General features: G+C 43.0%; 1 protein-coding gene across 1 annotated transcript in view; it reads right to left on the reverse strand.

Moving 5' to 3' along the window:
• The window catches only part of LOC143996803 (vacuolar protein sorting-associated protein 4B), a 55,756-nt gene that overhangs the window by 22,929 nt on the left and 7,820 nt on the right, over window positions 1–25,007 (reverse strand). The window contains exons 2-3 of the mRNA XM_077492080.1: window positions 13,556–13,667; window positions 4,456–4,612 (exon numbers count right to left, since the gene is read on the reverse strand). Of these exons, the coding sequence (XP_077348206.1) occupies window positions 4,456–4,612; window positions 13,556–13,667 (269 nt within the window). The remainder of the gene's footprint in view (window positions 1–4,455; window positions 4,613–13,555; window positions 13,668–25,007) is intronic.

Genomic DNA, 25,007 nt, shown 5'->3' on the forward strand with positions numbered 1-25,007 from the left:
CGTCGGAATGCGTCTTATCGGACCGTGTCGTCAGATAATCCGACTGTGTGTGGTATGCATCGGACTGATTCCGTCCGAATCTCCGTCCGACCCAATTTACCAACATGTTGGAAATATTTCCTGACCAACTGGGCCAGTTGGACGTAATCCGATCATGTGTAGAGAATTTTGATCGGACCAAGTGCCACGCATGCTCAGATCAAATTCCTACATCAAAGCTATTGGCTACTAGCCTGAACCTAGTCCCATCGTAACGAAATTACGTCATCACGTTCTGAAAGATCGGATTTTTCGACAACTTAGTCCGACCGTGTGTATGCAACAGTTTCAGGCACAATCAGTCAGACTAAATCCGACGGATTTGGTTGGCAGAATCTCCGACCGTGTATACAGGGGCTTAGGAGGCACATACCCGAGATAGATATTTTATAGATGGGCAACTCCTATCCTCCTATTGATTAGTGGTTCCAAATTAATAATAATTACTGCAGAGGTACACTCAGCATCTTTCCAAATAACTGTTCTCCTTTATTATGACGCATTTAATGGTTTTTATAAACCCAATTACGTAGGTATCACATTAATATTACAATTGTACGTTTATGGTAACAAGGGGCGTTACAAAGGCAGGCTAATTCTAAAGAATGCAAAACATGTACTGAAAACATTATTAGTGTTGTGTGCACAGTGAGGGCAGTGTGCAATACATATAAAATTGAATACAATTATATACAGAACTTACAAATTTCCATTACAGTCTCCTCTTGATCAATAACCATACCTGCTGTCACCTTTAACCTGGAACCTCCACACGCTTAGGTGCAGGTAGCCTTCGTCAAAAGAGGCAAAAACTCAATTTTGGAGAAAATAAGAGCCGAGCAGATTTTTTCATTACAAAATGACTTTTGAAACAAAGGATTGATAAAACATATTTACAGAGTACTGTACACTCCTGTGGCCAGAATGGCCTTCTAGCTTAATTGGTATGCTGACTTAACTTATAATTGAATCATAAAGTACCCTAGACTGTTATAGCAAGAGGGAAACAAATCAAATACAGAGATTTCTATAATTTAGTCATTTTTGCAGAGTCTGGTGTGGATCCAGGTGACTTTTCCTTCAAGTTTTGCAAAACTGTACATGAAATAGATGCTGTATTTAGTCTCCAAACATTTCCATATATATATATATAAATGTCTCTTAACAATCCACAAGTCACCTGGCTTTAGTTTTAGATCCTTCCAAACTTTTAGGATCTGGAATTGGGGAGAAAACACATAAATGAGTTTGTCAAAAAACTAAAAAAAAAAAAAAAAAAATCAGCAACATTCTCTGCGAGATGCGAATGGAGGACTTCAGCTGCTGAGACAAAATATAAGCAAGTAACACTCCCAAACCAAATCCCATAGGGAGAGAGTCCAACATCCCCTTAGGGGTTTGATAAAATATAAGAAAACATTCAAGCAAAAGTTTTCTAGTTTCTTACTCTACTTTGTCCGCTACATTGTAGACTGTAGGGTGTAAAAAAATAAAACCTCAACACTTCTAGTAAGGACTCCTATAAAAATGATTTCCTCTATTACTCTCTGTAGATTCTGCACTCTGTACTTACAAACTATTTCTGATAACACTTTTTTACTGTGGCCTTTGCAGTAGTATTCGCCACTGGGCATCCAGAAAACATGTCCATACAAACAAAATACATACTCTTAAGATCCTGACTTGGGCATCTGGATATATCTTTTTGTTATCTCTGGAAGGGATATTCAGCTTTTGGTAGCACCTTTGGTAACAGGTAAAACAAGAAGTGGTATGTTATAAAAACAACTGTGGAGAACCCTGGCTCTATCCCACGCTCATTTACTAAGGCAGCCATAACGACTTGTGACTGATGACATGGTCCATGTGTCAAGCTGGAGGGAAAAAAGTGGCTGGCAGACATAAATGATCACCTTTTCCAAAGTCTTGTTTCGTAAAAAGTTGCTCCCTGTTGACCACTTGTTCCTCTTGTTCTGGGGTCCTTAAAAGTTGAATTATTAATCCCAGCTATACTGGGCCAGAACTGGGATGGAATCTGAGTTGCACAAACCCAGCAAGTCTCTGGGGCTGTAATTGCAGCATCCTTAGTTGCCTGGTCTGCTTCCATGTGCGAGTTTTACTGTTAGTATGGCTACCTCAGCAAAAACCTAGAAGGCTGAAAACCGCCAATCAAATTAACTTGGCATGCTTGATTGGTTTACCTGCCGAAGAAAAAAAAAATACTTCTGGCCCTTCAAATGGAACCAAAAGCTCTCTATATCTCGACTATCTATATAAACATATACTCTTTTTATAGCTCACAGGCTTTGCTTAAACATGGAGCTCCGCTTCTTGAGTTGGGGAAAAAGGATCCAATGACTCTGAATACAGAGTATCCTTCTGGGTGATAAACTGCATACTCAGTATGGGCATTGCCATACTCGGTATAAAACCGGGAATAACTACAAAAAAATTAAATATCTGGGTCTTCAGGGAGTGTGTCCTGCACTGTGCTCACAGCAGCCAATTCCTATGTAATCAATTTAAAGTGGGGTACCCCCCAAATTAAAAAAAATGTAAAAGTCAGCAGCTACAAATACTGCAGCTGCTGACTTTTAATAATCGAACACTTACCTGTCCAAGGGTCCAACAATGCGGGGGAATGAAGCCCCCCCTCGTTCCCGGCTCCGCTCGCGGCGCCGTCATGCGTACTGTGGGCACCCGGCTGTGGCTTCACAGCCAGGCCCCCACTGCGCATGCGTGAGCGGCGCAGGGCGCCGTGATACGCCGTACAGTCACCTGGGACACGTGACAGGTTCCAGGTGACTGTGCGGCGCGAGGGGAAGTGATGTCACCAGCCCGGCCAACAAAGGCAGACTACGAGGGACCCCCTAGGCAACAGGTATTTAGAGGTGTGTAAAATTTATTTTTTCCCAATTTTTTTTTTAAAGAATAAAAAAAAAAAAAAAAAAAAAAAAAAAAAAAAAAAAAATTATTTTTTGGTGGCAACACCACTTTAACACGTGTTTTTTTCTTTGTCTCCAGCCTCCCCCAATAGAGGCAATAAGGTGGCTGGATTCAAATGTACGCATTTTTTATTGTTAGGTTTGTACAAAAAACAAATTCATATTTTGAACCTTTCATTAGGCAAACATTTAGTTAGCTATATATTTGCTGTGCAGAATGTCGGACCATTAAAAATTAAATATTTGACTAAAATAATGTCTGTAACTGTTTAATAGCACCTTTGCATATGTATTGTAATCCCATACTTCACATACTGTACCTTCTATGATCAGATGGGCAGCCATAGTGCTCATCCCATCTTCCCTCTATGACAACATATAAAGCATTCTGTTTTAACTCTCATCAGTGTTTCTTGGCTTTACTAGTTGTAGTGCCTGACCCCAAATTTATCCACAACTTATCAAAATGTCCCTTTCTGTCTAGTGTTATTTGTCACCCTTGATCCATCCTGCTCACATAGATAGCCGTTTCTCTAGCTGTATACGCTGCATAATTCTTTGTCCTTGTGGACTTTGGTGGTAACCCAGTTACCCTTTGAGGATCCCTGTCCACTTTAACCATTAATCTAGAGGCTCAGTATAGGCGGAAACCCCACCTTTGGTTTATATATAGCGGTCCTCTTGCGCTGGGCATTTTTGAGGGTCTCTTACCCTTCATTTCCTTACTTAATTAAATGCCCATAATGACTGGTCAGTCTTCTTTATGTGTGCCTATAACCTCTTGCCTAAAACTACTTTATCTAGCAGATGTGTTTATATACTTGTGAACAGCAATATTCCTCCCTTTCTCATCTATAACACTCCAACGGACAGTAGACAGTGACAACATAACCACCAATCAATACAGTTCGATTAAGGGGAGTAAAATAGGTACCCTTTGTCCCGAAAATGCCTTACTGATCAAGGAAGTCTGATAACTCAAATGTAAGCAAAAGGCTTACCTCAGCCGGCTGATTATCAGAAATTCCTGGATCATCTCAAGCTCCTCGTTTCGGATACTCAAGGTCACCTGGAAACCCTTAATCAGTAAAGCTCACCACCTGAGACAGATATTTTATAGATAGGCAACTCCTATCCTCCTATTGATTAGTGGTTCCAAATTAATAACTACTGCAGTAGGGAACAGACACAAAAAGATATGCTTAGCATCTTTCCAAATAACTGTTCTCCTTTATGACGCATTTAATGTTTTTTTTTTTTATACACGATTACGTAGGTATCACATTAATATTACAATTGTACGTTTATGGTAACAAGGGGCGTTAGGCAGGCTAATTCTAATCAGGACTCGAAAGAATGCAAAACATGTACTGAAAACATTATTAGTGCCATGTGCACAGTGAGGGCAGTGTGCAATACATATAAAATAGAATACAATTATATACAGAACTTACAAATTTCCATTACATACCCTTTATCTTCGGCAGTTCGAGGGGCCCCTTCCTTTACAGGTTTAGCTGGGGTTTTATCCTTTTTCTTTAAATATTCTTTAAGCTGTTCTGCTCTGTCAAGGTACTCTATACACTTTGCTCGAATACTCTGCTTTGCTTTTTCACCCTGAGCGTCATCTAGAAGAAAAAAGAGAAGACAAATACAAAAGATTAAATGCAACATTACAAATTCCTTCTATTTACATCTATACAGTACCTTGCGAAAGTATTCGGCCCCCTTGAACTTTTCAACCTTTTGCCACATTTCAGGCTTCAAACAAAGATATAAAACTAATTTTTTGTGAAGAATCACCAACAAGTGGGACACAATTGTGAAGTGGAACGAAATCTATTGGATATTTTAAACTTTTTTAGCAAATAAAAAACTGAAAAGGGGTGCGTGCAAAATTATTTGGCCCCTTTACTTTCAGTGCAGCAAACTCACTCCAGAAGTTCAGCGAGGATCTCTGAATGATCCAATGTTGTCCTAAATGACTGATGGTGATAAATAGAATCCACCTGTGTGTAATCAAGTCTCTGTATAAATGCACCTGCTCTGTGATAGTCTCAGGGTTCTGTTGAAAGCACAGAGAGCATCATGGAGACCAAGGAACACACCAGGCAGGTCCGTAATACTGTTGTGGAGAAGTTTAAAGCCGGATTTGGATACAAAAAGATTTCCCATGGTTTAAACATCCCAAGGAGCACTGTGCAAGCGATCATTTTGAAATGGAAGGAGTATCAGACCACTGCAAATCTACCAAAACCTGGCCGTCCCTCTAAACTTTCAGCTCAGACAAGGAGAAGACTGATCAGAGATGCAGCCAAGAGGCCCATGATCACTCTGGATGAACTGCAGAGAACTACAGCTGAGGTGGGAGAGTCTGTCCATAGGACAACAATCAGTCGTACACTGCACAAATCTGGCCTTTATGGAAGAGTGGCAAGAAGAAAGCCATTTCTCAAAGACATCCATAAAAAGTCTTGTCTAAAGTTTGCCACAAGCCACCTGGGAGACACACCAAACATGTGGAAGAAGGTGCTCTGGTCAGATGAAACCAAAATCAAACTTTTTGCCCAGAATGCAAAACTATATGTTTGGCGTAAAAGCAACACAGCTCATCATCCTCAACACACCATCCCCACTGTCAAACATGGTGGTGGCAGCATCATGGTTTGGGCCTGCTTTTCTTCAGCAGGGACAGGGAAGATGGTTAAAATTGAGGGGGAAGATGGATGCAGCCAAAAACAGGACCATTCTGGATGAAAACCTGTTGGGAGTCTGCAAAAGACCTGAAATGGGACAGAGAATTATCTTCCAACAAGACAATGATTCCAAACATACAGCAAAATCTACAAAGGAATGGTTCACAAATAAACGTATCCAGGTGTTAGAATGGCCAAGTCAAAGTCCAGACCTGAATCCAATCGAGAATCTGTGGAAAGAGCTGAAAACTGCTGTTCACAAACGCTCTCCATCCAACCTCACTGAGCTCGAGCTGTTTTGCAAGGAAGAATGGGCAAGAATTTCAGTCTCTCGATGTGCAAAACTGATAGAGACATACCCCAAGCGACTTGCAGCTGTAATCGCAGCAAAAAGGTGGCTCTACAAAGTATTAACGCAAGGGGGCCGAATAATTTTGCACGACCCACTTTTCATTTTTTTTTATTAGTTAAAAAAGTTTAAAAAATCCAATAGATTTCGTTCCACTTCACAATTGTGTCCCATTTGTTGGCGATTCTTCACAAAAAATAAAAATTTTATATCTTTATGTTTGAAGCCTGAAATGTGGCAAAAGGTTGAAAAGTTCAAGGGGGCCGAAAACTTTCGCAAGGCACTGTATATTTTCTGTATCTATTTCTTGAAAGGAACACGTCTTTTAGGCTGCTTTCACACTGGGACGGCCAGTCCATTAGCGGTAAAGAGCCGCTAGTTTAGCAGCACTTTACCGCTGTTTAAGCGGTGCTTTTCGGCCGCTAGCGGGGTGCTTTTAACCCCCAAGAAGGGGTTAATGGATTAAAAGCACCCATGTTTCAGTGCTTCCGAAGCACTGCCCATTCATTCCAATGGGCAGGGGCTGTGTAGGAGCACTGTATATAGTGCTCCTACACCGCTCCAAAGATTCAGCTTGCAGGACTATTTTCCTGTCCTGCAAGCGCACTGCCCAAGTGTGAAAGCACTCAGGCTTTCACACTGGGGAAGAATGAGAGGCAGTTTTCAGGTACTTTAAAGCATTTAAAACGCCTGAAATCTGCCTCCGTGTGAAAGGGGTCTTAATCCTGTATTTGCAAGATGATGCATCATCCTGTTAATGTTAAAATGACAAAAGTTATTCACACCAAATGTGCTCAGTAACATTCTAAGGATGAGACACATTATACAAGCCACTTGTGAATGCACATTTAAACACTTTCACTGCCAGGAATGATTTTCTGTTATTTTGAAAAGGGTCAAAAAATAAAATTATTGGGCCTGAAGAATAGTTGATACCCCCAACATATATTTTCTGAAAGCAGACACCCTGGAGAATAAAATAGTGGTAGTTCTAGTTTTAGGTTATTCACACAAGTTTACCAAATGCAAATTTTCTGTGAAAAAATACACTAAAGTTAATTTTAGGGAACACAAATGCGCTATTACCCAATGTTTTAATAATATAAAAAGGACAAAAGGTGTGTCAAGTTTATAGATACCCAACATGTCAAGCTTTAAAACTGTGCGCACCAACAAAAAATTCAGTACCCTATATTTTGAATAGGAAATGCTTTCAACACCACCAACGGCAGGGTGGATAAAAAAAAAAAAAAAAAAAAAAAAATCAGATTTTTATTGAAAATTTGATTTTTTTTGATTCATATCAAATTTAAAATATGTGTTTGGAGTAAAAATCTATCTGAAGATAGTTTACTATTTAAGATACATTGATAATTTAGTTTATTCAGCATGAAATGGAACTTGGTTATGTAGCATGCGTCTGTATTTTGCAATATTTACATTTTTGGTAAACTCATTCAACAAATGCAAGCTCTGCAAGCTGAGGTGACATAGCATTCATACAATTTCATAGTAACCATGAGATAAACCAACGTTCAGAAATATTCCTTTATCCCATTATTTTGCAAATCTGAGTACACTACAAACTGCACGATTGAATCGGTTCTGATAACACTGTTTGACTAACCTGACAGCTTATTATTCTAAATAGGAAACATTCATTTTGCTTCCAAATATTAAAAGATTCTAAACTACCAGCAAGAATGAGTCCTTACATTTAAAGAGCACCTGTCATTTCATATTCATTATGACAGTGCCCGTTAGCAGGCATCCACTCACCTGCTGCCGCCAAGTCCCTCACTGGCCGTCCCATTAAAGTGAATGGGACTTTTGGTGAGTCAAAAGCAAGTCAGAAGAGGAGCCGCTGTGGGATAGAGAGGACTGTTGCTCTTTAAAAATTATGATTTAAATCAAGCCTTTTTGCTAGCGATTTAAAATCAAATCCACCCTGCTTAGAAACCCCTCCCCAATATTATATTTATATATAAAAAAACATTTCCCTAGACCCTAGAAAATTAAATGGAGATTGTTGCAATATTTTACTTATTTCACACCATTTGTGCAGTGGTCTTTCAAACATAGTTTTTGAGGAAAAAAAAAAAAAAAAAAAAACAGTAAAGTTAGCCCGATTTTTTTGTACAATGTGAAAGATAATGTTACGCTGTGAAAATCGTGATCTTTATTCTAAGCAAAAAAATAGTGATTCTAATTTTATCCAAATCATGCAGCTCTACCCTGCTGGAAATTGTTTAATCTTTCTTTGCTTCATCATAACTTCATTTCAGCCATTAGGAACTTCCTGGTATACAGAAGCATTCAACTGGTGTTTGGCCCATCATTGCCACATAGCCGAGGGAGACAGTTCTCAGCCCAGTGTAGGATATGACTAAAATAATATTGAGCTTACACAAGCATTCCTTGCTCTTGGAGAGTAAAAATGGAGCTGTCTGGGTATAAAATGAAAGATAGATTTGTGCTGCTGGAGGGTGGAAGTGAACCTGTTACTTTGTCCTGCATCAGTAAATTACAGGTTCACTTTAAAGGGATTTGGGCAAAAAGCACGATGGTTTGTTTCAGGGTGGATTTGATTTAAATCACTAGAAAAAAAACATTTGATTAAAAATCAACTCAATTTAAATCAATCATCATTTTTAAAGAGCAACCGTCATCTGTCTCACGGCACCTCCTCCTCTGACCCGCTGTTGACTCACTGACAGTCCCATTCACTTTAACTGGGATGGCTAGTGATGCAGCAGTGACACAAGGTGAGAGATGTGGTGGCAGCAGGTGAGTGGAAGCCCGCTAACGGGTGCTGCCATGATGGATCTGAAATGACAGGGGCTCTTTACATGCAAGGACTCATTCTTGCTGGTAGTTAGAATCTTTAATATTTGCAAACAAAATGGAGGATTTCTATTTAGAACAAGCTGTCAGGTTAGTAAAACAGCGACATCAGAACTGATTCAATCATACAGTTTGTAGTGTACATCAGTGGTCCCCAACCTTTTGGCACCGGGGACGGCGTAGTTGAAGAAAATTGTGCCAAGGCCCAGGGGAGTGTATGCGGCTTTTCGTGGGGAATTTATCAAGGCGATGGCTGGCGTTGGCGCTTCAATCATCCCGGCACCAACATTGATATGATGTTAGGATGATTGAAGCACATTATTTCTATTATTACATTGTAATATATAATGAAATAGTTCAACTCACCATAACGCAGAATGTGCCAGAGTGTCACTTTCCACGTCGCCTGCCTTCAGATGCAGCTTGTCACTTGCCACGTTGCTCGTCACCAGAAGCATTTTGTCCCTTGCCACGTCGCCTGCAACCAGATGCTATTTTGTCCCTTGCCACGTCACCTGCCACCAGATGCGGATTGTCCCTTGCCACGTCACCTGCCACCAGATGCGGATTGTCCCTTGCCACGTCACCTGCCACCAGATGCAATTTGTCCCTTGCCATGTCACCTGCCACCAGATGCAATTTGTCCCTTGCCATGTCACCTGCCACCAGATGCAATTTGTCCCTTGCCACCAGATTTGGATTGTCACTTGCCACGTCCCCTGCCATCAGATGCAGCTTGTCATTTACCACGTCGCCTGCCACCAAATGTGGATTGTCACCTGCCCCCACATGACGGTTGTCACTGCAGTGGTGACAGCACAGGTGTGCACATTAGTTCAGAGACAAGCCTGGACTAGTGGGTAGTAAGGAAGAACAGCGGTAATGGGGGGGGGGGCGCCGGTAGTGAGAGATGATCGATGACAGTGTATCAGTGTTCTGCCGCGCTGTGTCGGCAGAGGAGCAGTAAAGTGGGCAGGCAGTGAGAGATGATCTCATCTCTCTGTTCCCCCGCCTCACCTCCAGCATTATAGCATCCCCGCTGTGAGCGCGGAAGAGTGGCGATGCGGGCGGTTGGAGATGATCTCATCTCTCTGCTCGCTCGCCTCCGTATAGAGGCCCCGCTGTGAGCACGCAACAGCGGTGATGCGGGCGGGCAGTGAGAGAGGAGGTCATCTCTCTGCCTGCTCCGCCGCCGCTCAGAGACAGTGCAGCCTTCGCGGCCCGGCTGCAAGCAGGCCACGGCCCGGGGGTTGATGACCCCTGGTGTACATAGATTTGCAAAACAATGGGATAAATCAGGGGTCAGCAACCTTTCCTGGCCAGATTTAATGTATGTGGATTTGTGAATGCATGGAGGGCTGCATTCACCTACTAATAAATGAAGAGAATAATAATCCTAACATAGTAATAACAACAGTAAAGATTTACCTCACTTTAAGGTGCTTCAGGAATACAAAGTCATGAGGATGCATGTGGCTAGGGATTTGGATTACTGCCCCCTCCTCCATCCTGGCACCCAAGGGTGGCTGATGCCAGTTCTGCCAGCCAGAATGGTCTGGAGATGGGGTCCCTGTCCCCAGGGGAGAAGAGGTCCCTGTCCTCAAGCAAATCTCTGTCTCCCTTAACACCACTCCCCCAGTGTCCTCTGCCACTCTCCCCATAGCAAGTTTCCTGTGCTCCCCACAGTAGTGTCCTCTGCCCCCCCCCCCCCCCGCACCCAAATACCCACACTGTAGGTAGAACTTGCCTATTGTTGGTGTAGAGCACAGCGACGAGTGGCTAGTATCACAGGGCTGGATGGGGGCAGGAACTGCTGAAGTTAACTTTTTACATCAACAGGCTGGTGATTGGTTGCTAGGATCACCCTGCAACCAATCGCCTGCTGTTTAATGGAAACATTTTATTCAGCGGTTCCCACCCCTATCCAGCCCTGTCATACTAGCCACTCATCACTCTCCAATGAAGAGGACACGGGCACTGTCGAGCCAGACAAGTAGCAGTGGCAGGCTGGGTGTGGCCCGCTGACCGCTGTGGTAAAGTAATATTCCTGAACTTTTCTTTATCTCATGGTTATTTTGAAATTTTGGGAGTGCATGTTATCTCGCAGAGCTTCAATTCACTGAACGGGTTTACCAAAAATGTAAATATTGCAGAATATACAGCCTCATGCTACATACCGTATTTATCGGCGTATAACACGCACCTTTTTTCCCCCCCTTCAGGGGAAAATCATGTGTGCGTGTTATACACCGATCCCCAGCCAATTGTAAGTGGAGGAGTGAGCGGCGCCGATATACATACATAGCCGAGTGTACTCGGTATCTCTCAGCTCCACACAGTCACGCCCAGTCCCGCCATTGGACCTGTGTTATGTTCATCATAGGGTGGGACTGCAAGAGGAGCCGAGAGCCGCCGGCGACATTTTTAAACTGTAAAGCTACACTGACAAGGCTGCAATGACACTGACAAGGTTGCATTGATGGGCATGATACACCAACAAATACAGTAACTATACGTGGGCAGAATGGCATGGCTGGGCAAAGCAACGTACCCGTAAATTACTTTGAATTGCCCGGCATGCGCGTGCCTGCCGAGAGCTCAAGCTCCGTGACCGTGGGTCTCGAGGACTTTATCGCTGCGGGGCTACCCGCGATCGTGTCATGGAGCTCAAGAATGGGCAGATGTCGATGTAAACAGCATCTTCCCGTTCTGCCTAGTGATAGCACACTGATCGTCTGCTCCCTGTCATTGGGAGCACCGATCAGTGTGGTGTCACAGCCGCGCCCCCATACAGTTAGAAACACGCCCCTAGGAACACTTAACCCCTACACTGCCACCTAGTGGTTAACCCTTTCACTGCCAGTGACATTTTTACAGTAAATCAATGCAATTTTATAGTATCGATCGCTGTATTAATGCCAATGGTCCCAAAAATGTGTCAAAATTGTCCGATGTGTCCGCTAAAATATCACAGTCCTGATAAAAAAATCGTTGATCTCCGCCATTACTAGTTAAAAAAAATAAAAATAAAAAATTATAATAAATTATAAAAATGCCATAAAATGATGCCCTATTTTGTAGATGCTATAACTTTTGCACAAACCAATAAATAAAACGCTTATTGCAATTTTTTTTTAACCAAAAATATGTAGAATACGTATCGGCCTAAACTGAGGGAAATTTTTTTTTATATATATATTTTTGGGGGATATTTATTATAGCAAAAAGTAAAAAATAATGTGTTTTTTTAAAAATTGTCGCTCTTTTATTTGTTTATAGCGCAAAAAATAAAAACTGCAGAGATGATCAAATGCCACCAAAAGAAAGCTCTCTTTGTGGGAAGAAAAGGACGCCAATTTTGTGGTCGAGTCACGTCACACGACCACACAATTGTCAGTTAAAGCGACGCAGTGCCGAATCACAAAAATCCCTCTGGTCAGGAAGGGGGTAAATTCTTCCGGGGCTGAAGAGGTTAAGGCCGGGATCACACTATAGCGATGCGGGAACGCCGCGAATCCGCGGCGTTTACCCGCATCGCACACCTCCCGCCGGCAGTTCACACTGCCCTATGCGGATGGCTGGGAGTGTCAATGATATGTTAATGACACCCCCAGATCCATCCGCATATCGCAGTGCGATCTGCCGACTCGCACAGGAATCGGATCGCATGGTGTGAACCCCCATGCGATCCGATTCTGTTGCGGACCCAAAAAAGGGTCCCGTGCGAGTTTGCTGCGGGAGCGCTGCGAATTCAGCCATACTATCTGTATGGCTGTACTCGCATCGCTACGGAGATCGGATGTGATTTGCTGTGCGAATCACATCCGGATCTCCCCCCGCAGCGGTGTGAACCGGGCCTAAAGAGGATTCCCATCAAAATGCTGGTCTTTCACAGTTCACGTTTAAAAAAGTAAAATGCATTTGTTATTTCTTTTTTATTAGGTGTGGGGCTGCCCAGTTAGTAACATGGGCAAAAATATCCTTTAACCAGATCTTTAGCTACAGATTTCACTTATAGACCAGCAAGCAAGACCAAAAAAAAAAAAAAAAAAAAAAAAAAAACCAACAACACCACACACCTTTGCGTCCTTTAACACAGTCCGTCCGCCCGACAGGATTGGATAGCAGCGGGTGTCAGCTGACATGCACACCACTGACATCCGCTGCTATGCAGGAATGAATGGAGGGTCCGATCAGGTCTACCTGATCTGAAAGTCTGTGTGAAAAAGGCCCATCACTTAATGCAGTGTTTCTCAACGCCAGTCCTCAAGGCGCACCAACAGGTCATGGTTTAAGGATTTCCCTCAGAAGAAACAGCTGTGGTAATTACTAAGGCAGTGAAACTGATCAAATCACCTATCCAAAATAGTGGAAATCCTGAAAACATGACCTGTTGGTGCGCCTTGAGGACTGGAGTTGAGAAACACTGACTTAATGCATCATATGTGTGCCCTTAACAACTTTAATTTGGAACACTGTTACAGGCATTACCTGTCAGCACGCGCACGTAAATTGTGCTAGAAATACCAAGAACTGGCAGGTATACACACTATGGCTTTAGGTTCCACCCAGATGCTGCCCAGGTCCTATAGAGGCTTTCATTCAAAAGCTGCGTTTTCACTTTTGTATGGAGTTCTCCTTTAGGCATTTCTGTATTTCTCATGTTTCCTTTAAACACTTACATTTTACCACATGCAAAAAATACTGTACAGCACACTGATATAAACGAAGGGCTTCCTCATAGTTTTTTGCTTTGTCTTCCTGAGAGGCTTTGCTGGCGAGGTCAATAGCTTTCTGTTAGAAATACAAAACAACATAGTATGTAATTAGTGCTTATGCAAATAAATTGTATCATTCATATGTGCATGTGTATCTTTAAAGTACTGGAGAACACGAGTTTCAAAACACTTGAACCCTGTTTACTAAAAACAAGGTGCAGAGCCAAGACTTGAGTGATCAGTCCTAACCAGCTGCTTGGAGAATCTGAGGATTATTAGCCCAATTCAGGCATGATATAAAGGTTCCAGCACTTCTCAAAATGTGCTATAAAAGCAACAATAACTTTTGCGTCCCCCGTTAGGGGATTCTGCAACCAGGAATGAACAAACCAGGAAAGTTCAGGTGCCTCTTGAGATATGATTACAGGGTTTTACAATGCTGACAGGTCCATTAGTACTACATTCTCTGGCATTAATCTACCCTTCATCCATGACCAAAGACACCCCCCCCCCCCCCCCCCCATATTCATACCCAAGCTTAAATCAATTAGCTACACAACTAGCTAATGCATTACATCACTGGTCCTAATGCAGTGATCTCGTGATGAGCAACAAACAATCTCAGGTCTAACAGATTGTGGCAACACGACAACCAGCCAAACTTGTCAGTCTGTCATGAAAGAATATAGATGAAGTAGCTTGCCAGCACTGAGATATGTGGTGTTGCATAAGGGAAGGAGAACTGGTATTTATGTAGAGGCAGTGAGGCAGAGAACCTACATAATGTCTCATCAGTCAAGTCGAGTTAAGATTAGCTGATGAACGTCATTCAGTCATGAGGATATTATCAGCAATAAGAAGGTGCAGTACATAGGTTATTTTTGCTAAAAGTAGAGGGGGGGGGGGGGGAATCAATAAACTAACTCAATAGCACTTTTCTTTAAGCAGGAGAAATAGGATGTTGAGTTTCACAATTATTTTAATAGTTTCTTCTATCTTTTCCCTATAAGCAGTATTTTATTGTTAAACTGTAGAATTGCCAAAAGACTTTCAGTAGAGGGATACAAGGTAGATGTCATCTTAAAATGATATGCCATTGAATACTTTTGCAAAAAGATTTTTTTTACATTTAAATGAAATATTATATGAATTGGTTTAGAAATAGAAGTATACTGCTATAGAATAGCGTTAAAGGATGGGCTCATGTTGTGAACGGTCTATGCACGGTACATGTTGTAATAGGAACTCACCTTTCTTCATATTTTACCCTATTTAACCCTTTCACGCCTAAGCCCATTTCTGACATTTGTTGCTTACAAGTTAAAATCCGTATTTTTTGCTAGAAATGTACTTCGAACCCCCAAACATTATTTATATATTTTTAGCAGAGAATCTATAGAATAAAATGGAGATTGTTGCAATATTTTATGGCACGCTCTATTTGCGCAGCGGTCTTTCAAATGCAAATTTTTCTGGGGTGGGGACACTTTCAGGGATAAAAATAAATAAAAACAAACAGTAAAAGTTAGCCCATTTTTTTTTATAAATGTGAAAGATGATGATGTTATGCCAAGTAAACAGATACCCAACATGTCATGCTTTTAAATTGCGCACACTTGTGGAATGGTGACAAAGTACGGTACCTTCGCGTTAAAAAATTTTTTTTTTTAGGGTTACCAGGTTAGCGTTACAGAGGAGGTCTAGTGCTAGAATAAATTGCTTTCACTCTGACGATCGCAGCGAGACCTCACGTGTGATTTAAACACCGTTTACATATGCGGACGCAACTTACTTGTGCGTTTTGTTTGCTGTGCAAGCTCATGGGGATGGGGGCTCTTAAAAGAAAAGAGAGGAAAAAAAAAAACAAACACACACACACACACACACACACACACACACACACACACACACACACACACACACACACACACACACACACACACACACACACACACACACACACCTTATTTTTATACCAGGTCTCTTTAAAAAACAAAACAAAAAATTTGATTACTTTTATTGCTTGTAAACATCCCTTGTGACAGTAAGGCCTCTTTCACACGGGACAGATCAGTAATGATCCGCCCCGTGAAGATCCGCTCGCTCAGCGGGGATCGCTCCGTTGTCCCCGCTGAGCTGGCTGCGGACAGGGTGGTCTCCGCACACTGTGCATGGACCGCCCTGTCAGATCTCCGCTCTCCTCTATGGGGATCGGACGAGCACGGACCGTCTGTCCGTGTTCGTCCGATCCACTCTGCAGACAGATAGAAAAATAGGATTTTCCTCCGTCTGCAGAACCGGACTGTTGCGGAGGCGGACGAAATCGGGTGTCTGCGGATGCTCATCCGCAGACACCCGCTATCCCATAGGGATGAATGTATGTCCGTATTTCATCCGCAAACGGATGGATGAAATACTGACATATCGTCCGCATGTGTGAAAGGGGCCTAATAGGTGGTGACAGGTACTCTTTGTGGAGTGATCGGGGGTGTAAAAGCCCCCAAATCCCTCCTTTACACTTAACAATATTTAGAATCGCAGTTTTTGGTGATCTGAATAATTTGATCTTTTTTTAATTTGCCGCCATTAGCAGCCGAGTAAACTGGAAGTGATGTTGTGACGTTGCTTCCGTGTTTACACATAGGAGACTGGCAGGAAGCCATTTCTGGCTCCCTGCCAGTCTCACTCTAGGCAGTGGAAGTGCAAGATCGCGGATTGGGTCTCCCAATGGGACGGGAGGCTCGAGAAGAGTGGCGGAAGGCGGCGGCGGGAATCCCCTCCCACGGGATGTCCCTGAAAGCTGAGCGGATATGTGCGTATGGTCGGCGCTAAGAGGTTAGGCTAGAACACGTGGTATACAGTGAGGGGAAAAAAGTATTTGATCCCCTGCTGATTTTGCACATTTGCCCACTGACAAAGAAATGATCAGTCTATAATTGGTTTATTTTAACAGTAAGACAGAAAAGCAAAAAAAAAAAAAAAAAAAAAAAAAAAAAAAAAAAAAACACACACACACTTCAAAAAAGTTATAAATGGATTTGCATTTTATTGAGTAAAATAAGTATGTGGCCCCTTTGCAGTTTTGCCCATTCATGGCAAAACTCTTGTTGGCAATCACAGAGGTCAGACATTTCTTGTAGTTGGCCACCAGGTTTGCACACATCTCAGGAGGGATTTTGTCCCTCTCCTTTTTGCAGATCCTCTCCAAGTCCTTAAGGTTTTGAGGCTGACATTTGGTAACTCGAACCTTCAGCCCCCTCCATTTCAGTCCTTCACAGCGTAATGTGTTACCAATTGTTTTCTTGGCGACTATAGTCCCAGATGCCTTGAGATCATTGACAAGATTCTCCCATGTAGTTCTGGGCTGATTCCTCACCATTCTCATGATCATTGAAACTCCATGAGGTGAGATCTGCATGGAGCCCCAGATCAAAGGAGATTGACAGTTATTTTTTGTTTCTTCCATCTGCGAATAATCGCACCAACTGTTGTCACCCTCTCACCAAACTTCTTAGCGATGGTCTTGTAAGCCCATTCTAGCCTTGTGTAGGTCTACAATCTTGTCCCTGATATCCGTGGGCAGCTCTTTTTGTCTTGGCCATGCTGGAGAGATTGGATTCCGATTGACTGCTTCTGTAGACAGGAGTATTTTATACAGTTAACAAGCTGAGATTAGGAGCACTCCCTTTAAGAGAGTGCTCTAATCTCAGCTTGTTACCTTTATAGAAGAAACCTGGGAGCCAGAAATCTTGATGATTGATAAGGGATAAAATACTTATTTCACTCATTAAAATGGATATTTATTGTTATTCTGTCTCTCACAGTTAAAAAAAAAAGCTACCATTAAAAATTGTAGATTGATCATTTTTGTCAGTGGGCAAACATACACAAGCAGTAGGGGATCAAATACAGTGAGGGGGAAAAGGTATTACATTAACTCTATACATATGGCATGTAAGCCCTGGAGAAAGGCTATTTCTTATTTTTTCCATTGATCAGAATGGAAAACTAACTTGTGTAAGTGAAGTGCGGAGGACTACAGCAACCAGGTTCCAACTATGAAGGGCAGGTTAGTAAATCAAACTCAGAATGCTATACAAACAGTGGAGGGAATTTGAGAAATTCTAGGAAACAAGTGAAGGAATTCAGTGAGCCACAAATGTTATTCAGTAAACACTGCAACTGTACTAAAATCAAAAAGGTTACTTTTAGCTCCAGACAAAAATAGATATGTATATGGATAGGTTTTAAATTCCCTATATAACCCTAAAGGTGAGAGTTTCCCTCACTTGCAGGGATGTGGTCGTCACTGAAGTGAAGGGGAATCTCCAATGGCGTCATAATAAAATATGGGCAAATTTATTGGGCAGTTTGAAAATCTTCACGCTGGTCACTATTTCCTATTCCTCCCCCCGACCTGGTTCTAAAAATGCTACGCTACTACTATCTTTGCCATAAATACAAGTACATGCATCCAATGCAAACACACTTGTTCGTACAAGTATCTACATACATAAAGTAATGTCTACCGATCAGATCTTGTATGATCTGTCAGTACAGTACAACTGAAGCAATGGCATGAAACTGATGTTGCTTTAGTTGGCTTAAGTGCGCATGTGCCGCGCGATGTCGGCGCATACAGGGATATCCCCTAAACTGTGCAGGTTTAGGAGATATCCAGTGCAGCTACAGGAAAGCCTAATGATAAGCTTGCCTGTAGTTTAAAGTGGTTGTAAAGGGTTTACAACCATTTTAACACCTCTAAACCCAATGCAGAAAAATGGACAACTAATAGCCTGATTTATTTAGTTGAGAGTGCATACCACTAAATGCTGGGCACTGCAGCGTTTGCTGCTTGCATTTTACAAATCATAAAATAAAGTCCATGGTGTGGAGCCTGTGGTGTCGCATGGAGTTCTCTGTGCTTAAAGCATATTTGTAGGCAAAGATTTTTTATTTATTTTTTTTAAACAAAGAAATGTTAAATAGCTGCATTATGTGTTTTTATATATGTAAATTAACCACTTAAAGCGGAGGTCCACCCTAAAGTGGACCTTCCGCTCATCGGAACCCTCCCCCCCCCCTTCCGGCGCCACAATTGGCACCTTTCAGGGGGGAGGGGGGTGCAGGTACCTGTACAGTACAGGTATCTGCACCCACTTCCGGGATAGCTCTCTGCGGAAAGGGGCGTAGATTACGCCCCTTTCCGAAAGTCCCCCGCTGCCTGCTGGGAAACACACAGTTCCCAGAGGCAGCGGGTCCATCCTTATTGCGCAGCACGACTCGCGCATGTGCAGTAGGAAACCGGGAAATGAAGCCGAAAGGCTCCACTTCCTGATTCCCATACACAAGATGGTGGCGGCAGCACCCGAGAGACGATCGAGAGATCGGCTTCGGGTGCCGACATCGCGGGCACGCTGGACAGGTAAGTGTCACTATTTTAAAAGTCAGCAGCTGCAGTATTTGTAGCTGCTGGCTTTAAAGAAAAAAAAAAAAAAAAAAAAAAAAAAAAACGCGGACTCCCACTTTAAGGACCAAGCCCCGTTCTGAGAATTGGTGTTTACAAGTTAAAATCATTTTTGTTTGCTAGAAAATTTACTTAGAAGCCCCAAACACACACACACTTTTTTTTTCCCCAACTCCCTAGAGAATAAAATGGCAGTCGTTGCAATACTCTGTCACACAGCAGTCTTATACCCTGTACACACGGTCGGACTTTCCGACTAAAAATTATCGGACTGTGTTGTCGGACATTCCGATCATGTGTGGGCTCCATTGAACTTTTTCCGTCAGAATTTCTGACACACAGTTTTAGATCTGGATCTAAAATTTTCCAACAACAAAATCAGATTGTTTAAATTCCAATCGCGTGTAGACAATTCCGGCGCACAAAGTGCCACACACGCTGAGAATAAATAACGAGAGTAAAGCTATTGGCTACTGGTCTCTTTATAGTCCTGTCATACGTCACCTCGTTCTGAACGATCAGATTTTCTGACAACTTTGTGTGACTGTGTGTATGCAAAATCACAAAATCCGTCGGAAAAAAATTAATAAAAATCAGATGGATTTTGCCGTCGGTATGTCTGGCCGTGTGTAAAGGGCATTACAAGAGCACTTTTCTTGGAAAAAGTACACTTTTTTGCATTAAAAAATATGACAACAGAAAAGTTAGCCCAAATTTTTATATTGTGAATGATAATTTTACGTAAATCGATACCCAACATGTCACGCTTCAAAATTGCACCCGCTCATGGAATGGTGACAAACTTTTACCCTTAAAAAATCTCTTTAGGCGACATTTAAATTTATTTTTACAGCTGGCATGTTTTGAGTTACAGAGGAGGTCTATTTTTTTCTTATTTATTTTGCTTTTTATTTTTACACTGTTCTTTCTAAAAAAATAAAAGAAAAAATTTGTGTCACCTTTACTCCTATTACAAGTAGGGATGCACCAGGATTGGGTGGATGATCTGTCTATCAAAAGTGCCCGGATAATGAGGAGGGGCTGTGATGGCGCGTGGCGGGGAACACAGAGCTATTGAAATGAAATCTGTGATGTTCTCGGCGCTCTAATCAGCCAGGCAGCAGCAGCGGCTCTCCTCCCCTGCACTGGCCAGCTGCACCGGGGGGGTCACTGGCGAGGCTGCATTGATCTCTTGTACCATGTCCCCAGTCTCTGACAATGGGGGACACTGGCTGGCTGCAACGGGGGACACTGGTGAGGCTGCACTGATCTCCTGTACCACGTCCCCAGTCTCTGACCCTCTCCTGTACCACGTCCCCAGTCTCTGACCCTCTCCTGTACCACGTCCCCAGTCTCTGACCCTCTCCTGTACCACGTCCCCAGTCTCTGACCCTCTCCTGTACCACGTCCCCAGTCTCTGACCCTCTCCTGTACCACGTCCCCAGTCTCTGACCCTCTCCTGTACCACGTCCCCAGTCTCTGACCCTCTCCTGTACCACGTCCCCAGTCTCTGACCCTCTCCTGTATAAAAAAATTTTTTTTTTATAAAGTCACCTTCAGTATCAGTTTTCAGCCCAGTGTATTTTTCATTTTCGGTATCAGTTTTGGCACCAAAAAAAAAAAAAAAAAATAATAAAAAAAAAAAAAAAAAAAAAAAAAACAACAACATCATTCGGTGCATCCCTAATTACAAGGAACGTAAACACCCCTTGTAATAGAAAATGGTGGGAGCCATCTTCCCCTCACTCAGCTCCATACCTAAACTGGGAGAAGGATCGGATGGCTCAGCTAAGCAGCGGAGGGCACCGGGGGGGGGGGGGGGGGGGGGGGCCTCCCCTCTCCGGCCGCTAAAAGTGATCTTGTGGCAAATCCGCCGCTGAGACATCTGAAACCAGACCACTCACTGAAGAAGTGACCCTCTCTGTCAGTCAGCCCCTCTCTATCATCCCATGCCTCTCTGTAAGCCAGCACCCTCCCCTCTCTGTCAGCCACAGCAGGGTGCACCGTGCCTGCCAGCCACCCACCCACTGACCTACAGCAGGGAGCCAGGCCAGCCACCGGCAGCAGGGTGTCAGCCAGCCACCTACAGTGACCCACCCACAGCACGGCCAGGTTGACAGCCAGCCTCCCAGGGTAACCCACCCACACCAGGAAACCAGCCAGCCACAACAGGAGCCAGCCAGCCATGGTGACCCAGCCACAGCACAGCCAGGGTGACCCATCCACATGGGCTAATCACAGAGGACACAGGAGCCAGTCACAGCTACAGTACCCATAGTTAAGGTAAGAAGAGCGCTTCACAGTGCCAGTTTTATTTTTTTACTTTGTGAGAGGCTGGGGCAGGGGTGAGAGTCAAGGTACAAGGAGGGGGTCCCATGAGGACCAGAGTGAATGAAGATGTTCACTGTACACTGTTAGGAAGAGACCCCTCCAGGTCCCATTATACATCTTTTCAATCTCTAATGGGATGGGGAGGGGACTCTAACAGACTCTTTAATCGACACTGAAAGGGCCTCTGTTAGAGACGCCCCCTCCGGGTCCCATTAGACCCCTTTGAATTCTCCAATGGGTCTTGGAAGGGTGGGGTCTCTCTCTCTAACAAAGACTTTCTAATGGACACTGTTAGAAAGAGACACCCCCCCCCCCCCTCCAGGGCCCATTATACTCTGTTGTGGGCTGCACGGCTGGGCGGGTCTTAAGACAGTAGGGGGTGTAGCCTTGCCAGGAAGGAGTGGATCATATTTAAATTAGGGGGTGCATGAGTTTAGTTAGGCATAGGGCAGCACAAGACCTAAATACACCACTGCACGAGAAGGAGAACTTCCAAAACATTCTGTTTTATTGGGGCGTATAGCAGAATATCAACTAGGTAAGGGATTTAAAAAAAAATCTTCTGGAGTCTGAGGAGCCTTGTATGATCTTGATGAGAATCCTTGGAGCTGCCAATAAATCTTTTGATCTAAAAACAGCAAAACTAAGAAAACACTGATAAGTGGGATGGATTAGGACATGCAAAATGCATCCTTTAGGTTTAGGGGGATCATAAACCTCTTAGGCCCCATTCACACCTGAGCGTTTTGTAGCTTGAAGCCTGAAGCTACAAAACGCTGGAGGGGAAAAAAAAAAAAAAATCTATTATTCTCAATGGAGATGGTTCACATCTCTATTCCAAGTCGCCTAAAGCCGAACGCCTGAAGCTCAAACAAGTTTTGTCGCTCAAATCGGGCAGAGTTTTTCTTCTTTTTAAATTGGTGACCTTTTGCCCTGCAGAAAATCACGGTAAAAAAAAAAAAAAAAAAGCTGCATAATCCTGAGTTTCTGCCTGAAAACGCTATGCTCAGGTGTGAATGGGGCCTTATAGAAGGGTCTTACTGACCAAGTAAATGTTTTCCATTCTGAATTTTCTGTACTGCAGATACCTGCTCAGCTTCCTCAAGTTTATTTTAATCCTGTATTTCCCTGATGGCTTTGGAACTAGAAACGCATGAGTGAAATCCCTGAAAAGGCTGATCTTCCAGAACAGGAACAATTATGTCTTGATGGGCAAAAGACTGAATCGGAATGCAGTGCCATCAGGGCATTCTCTGGATTTTTCAGCAGTCTCTTTATAAAAAAGATTTGTGGGGGAAGGGGACAGCCATCCCCCAGTGCCACACTTATGATATCACTTGGTATCTGTGCCAAAGTTTTACTTCTCTGCCGAGTAGACCTTGGTGGGCCTTTAACAAAAACAAATAAAGAGAAGAATGCATACTCGTATCCTCTTGTCAAGTAACTTCTGACTAATTGCCTTCCAAGCCTGGTCCTGGCTTAATTGAATAATGCTGCAGACCTAGCTTAATGAACTCCACTGCTACGTAGGCCATAGTTTCACCCACTACCAACAGAGAATACAGCAGTTGTTCAGCTGTGGCACCCCGGGCCAGGTGCTATGAGATGTGTTCAAGACAGAAAACAACATTTCTAGCCATGAAAGCTGACCCCAAACAAGGGACCACAACTGAGGAATTGGCATCCAAAGGCAGACAGTCCAGATTGAGATGTGATGTGGAAGACAAGTAATACGAAAGGACACAAAAAATAAATAAATAAATAAAATAAAAAACGGTGGAAACCATCTTGGATCTCATGATGTCCAAAAAAATCCTTTAAGGCAGAAGTCTCATGTACCCAGCAAAAAGTTGAGTATAAAAAGGATCCATAGAAGCCATCTATGAAATAATAAGCAGACAGAAGCTAACTGCAGCCCACTAAAATAAGATATATCAAGGAAGGGAAGTGCCCCCCTCCCTCCCAACTCCATATGACATCCAGACCCTGCCAATTAGCCCCAATGAAACCACAACACTAAGCAGGGCCACATAGGTAGGACTCACTGCTTGCTTCTTCTTGAGGTTCCATGATGGGAGGCATGCAATTTTTTCCCCACGCTATTAAAGCTTGTGGCAATGGCAGCGCAGCTCGAACTACACTATCACAGCACCCCCCCCCCCCCCCCCAGAAGTGACATCACACTTCATTTACTTAAGTTAAAGTGCAACTAAACCTATCAATGTAACTGCAGTCATGCCATGAAACGGCTGTGGTCATAACTATAGGTCGACCAATATATCAGCCGATATTTGGCATATTTTTGATTAATCTGCATCGTCGATTGTGCTGATAAAAAAAAAAAAAGCAGATTTAAAACTTCAGTGAGACTTGCAAATAACTTCTGTAATAGAAGTCAATGCAAGAGACTTGTCTCAACTATCTGGGCAGCCCGCCCAGTCTGAGAAAAGAAGCTAAAGAGATACAATGTTTATACTTATCAATGGACTAACCATTTAAAGTGGTTGTAAACCCTTAAAACCCTAGATTAAGGCTTACCTGCAGGTGCTGTAAATATCTCCTAAACCAACATGGTTTAGGAGAGATTTACGATTCCCTGTACGAGGATTCCTTCTGCGCATGCGGCGATGTATTCGATGCATGCACACTTTAGAAGAGTCACGGCGTGCCGTTTTCATTAAAGGACATGGCGTGAATAGTGGCTTCCACGCGCATGAGTGACGTCACGCGACTCCGGCCAGTCACGAGCCGGAGTCCGCGTCCCCGGATGGAAGATTGACGCTTCCAGCCAGCGAGGAAATCGGGGATATCGCAGGCGTCTGTGTCAGGAAAGTGATGCATAGTAGCCCATTATGCTTTGCACTTGCAGGGAAACAAAGAGGAAGTAAACCCTAATGGGTTTACTACTTCTTCGTCTCCTTGCAAAGGTAAAGCATAATGGGCTATTATGCATTGCGTAGTAGCCCATTATGTGTCACTTACCTGACACAGGAGCCAGCGATATCACCGCTGACCCCTGTAGTTCAGAGCATCCATCTTCTTCCGGGTGTCGCTGCTCCGCCCACTCAGAGCGCCGGAGCATCGATAACTTCACTCCCGCGCATGCGCATGGGAGCAGTCACTAATGGCATATCGCCATTACCAGTGGCATGCTGCTAACAGTGATAGTGTGTCTGTGCGCCATAGACAGCGGTGCATGTCTTTTAGTAAATATCTCCTAAACCGTGTAGGTTTAGGAGATATTTCTTGGACCTACAGGTGAGCCTTAATCTAGGCTTACCTGTAGGTCAAAGTGGTTTGTAAGGGTTTACAACAACTTTAAAGACTAAATCTTTTCTGACATTTATTGCTTACAAGTAAAAATCCTGTATTTTCTGCTAGAAAATCACTTAGAATCTATCTATCTATCTATCTATCTTTTTTAGCAGAGACCTTAGGGAATAAAATAGTGGCTGTCGCAATATTTTATGTCACACGGCATTTGCGCAGTCATCTTTCAAGCGCAATTTTTTGGGAAAAAATTCACAAATGAATAAAAAAATAAAAATAAAATAAAAACAGTAAAGTTAGCAAATTTTTCGTCCAAAAGTTTTATTACCTGTTTTTGTGTATTTAACC

This window comes from Lithobates pipiens, unplaced genomic scaffold (genome assembly GCF_037356315.1).
Source record: "Lithobates pipiens isolate NorthernLeopardFrog02 unplaced genomic scaffold, aLitPip1_a1.2 Scaffold_19, whole genome shotgun sequence".
NCBI lineage: Eukaryota > Metazoa > Chordata > Amphibia > Anura > Ranidae > Lithobates > Lithobates pipiens.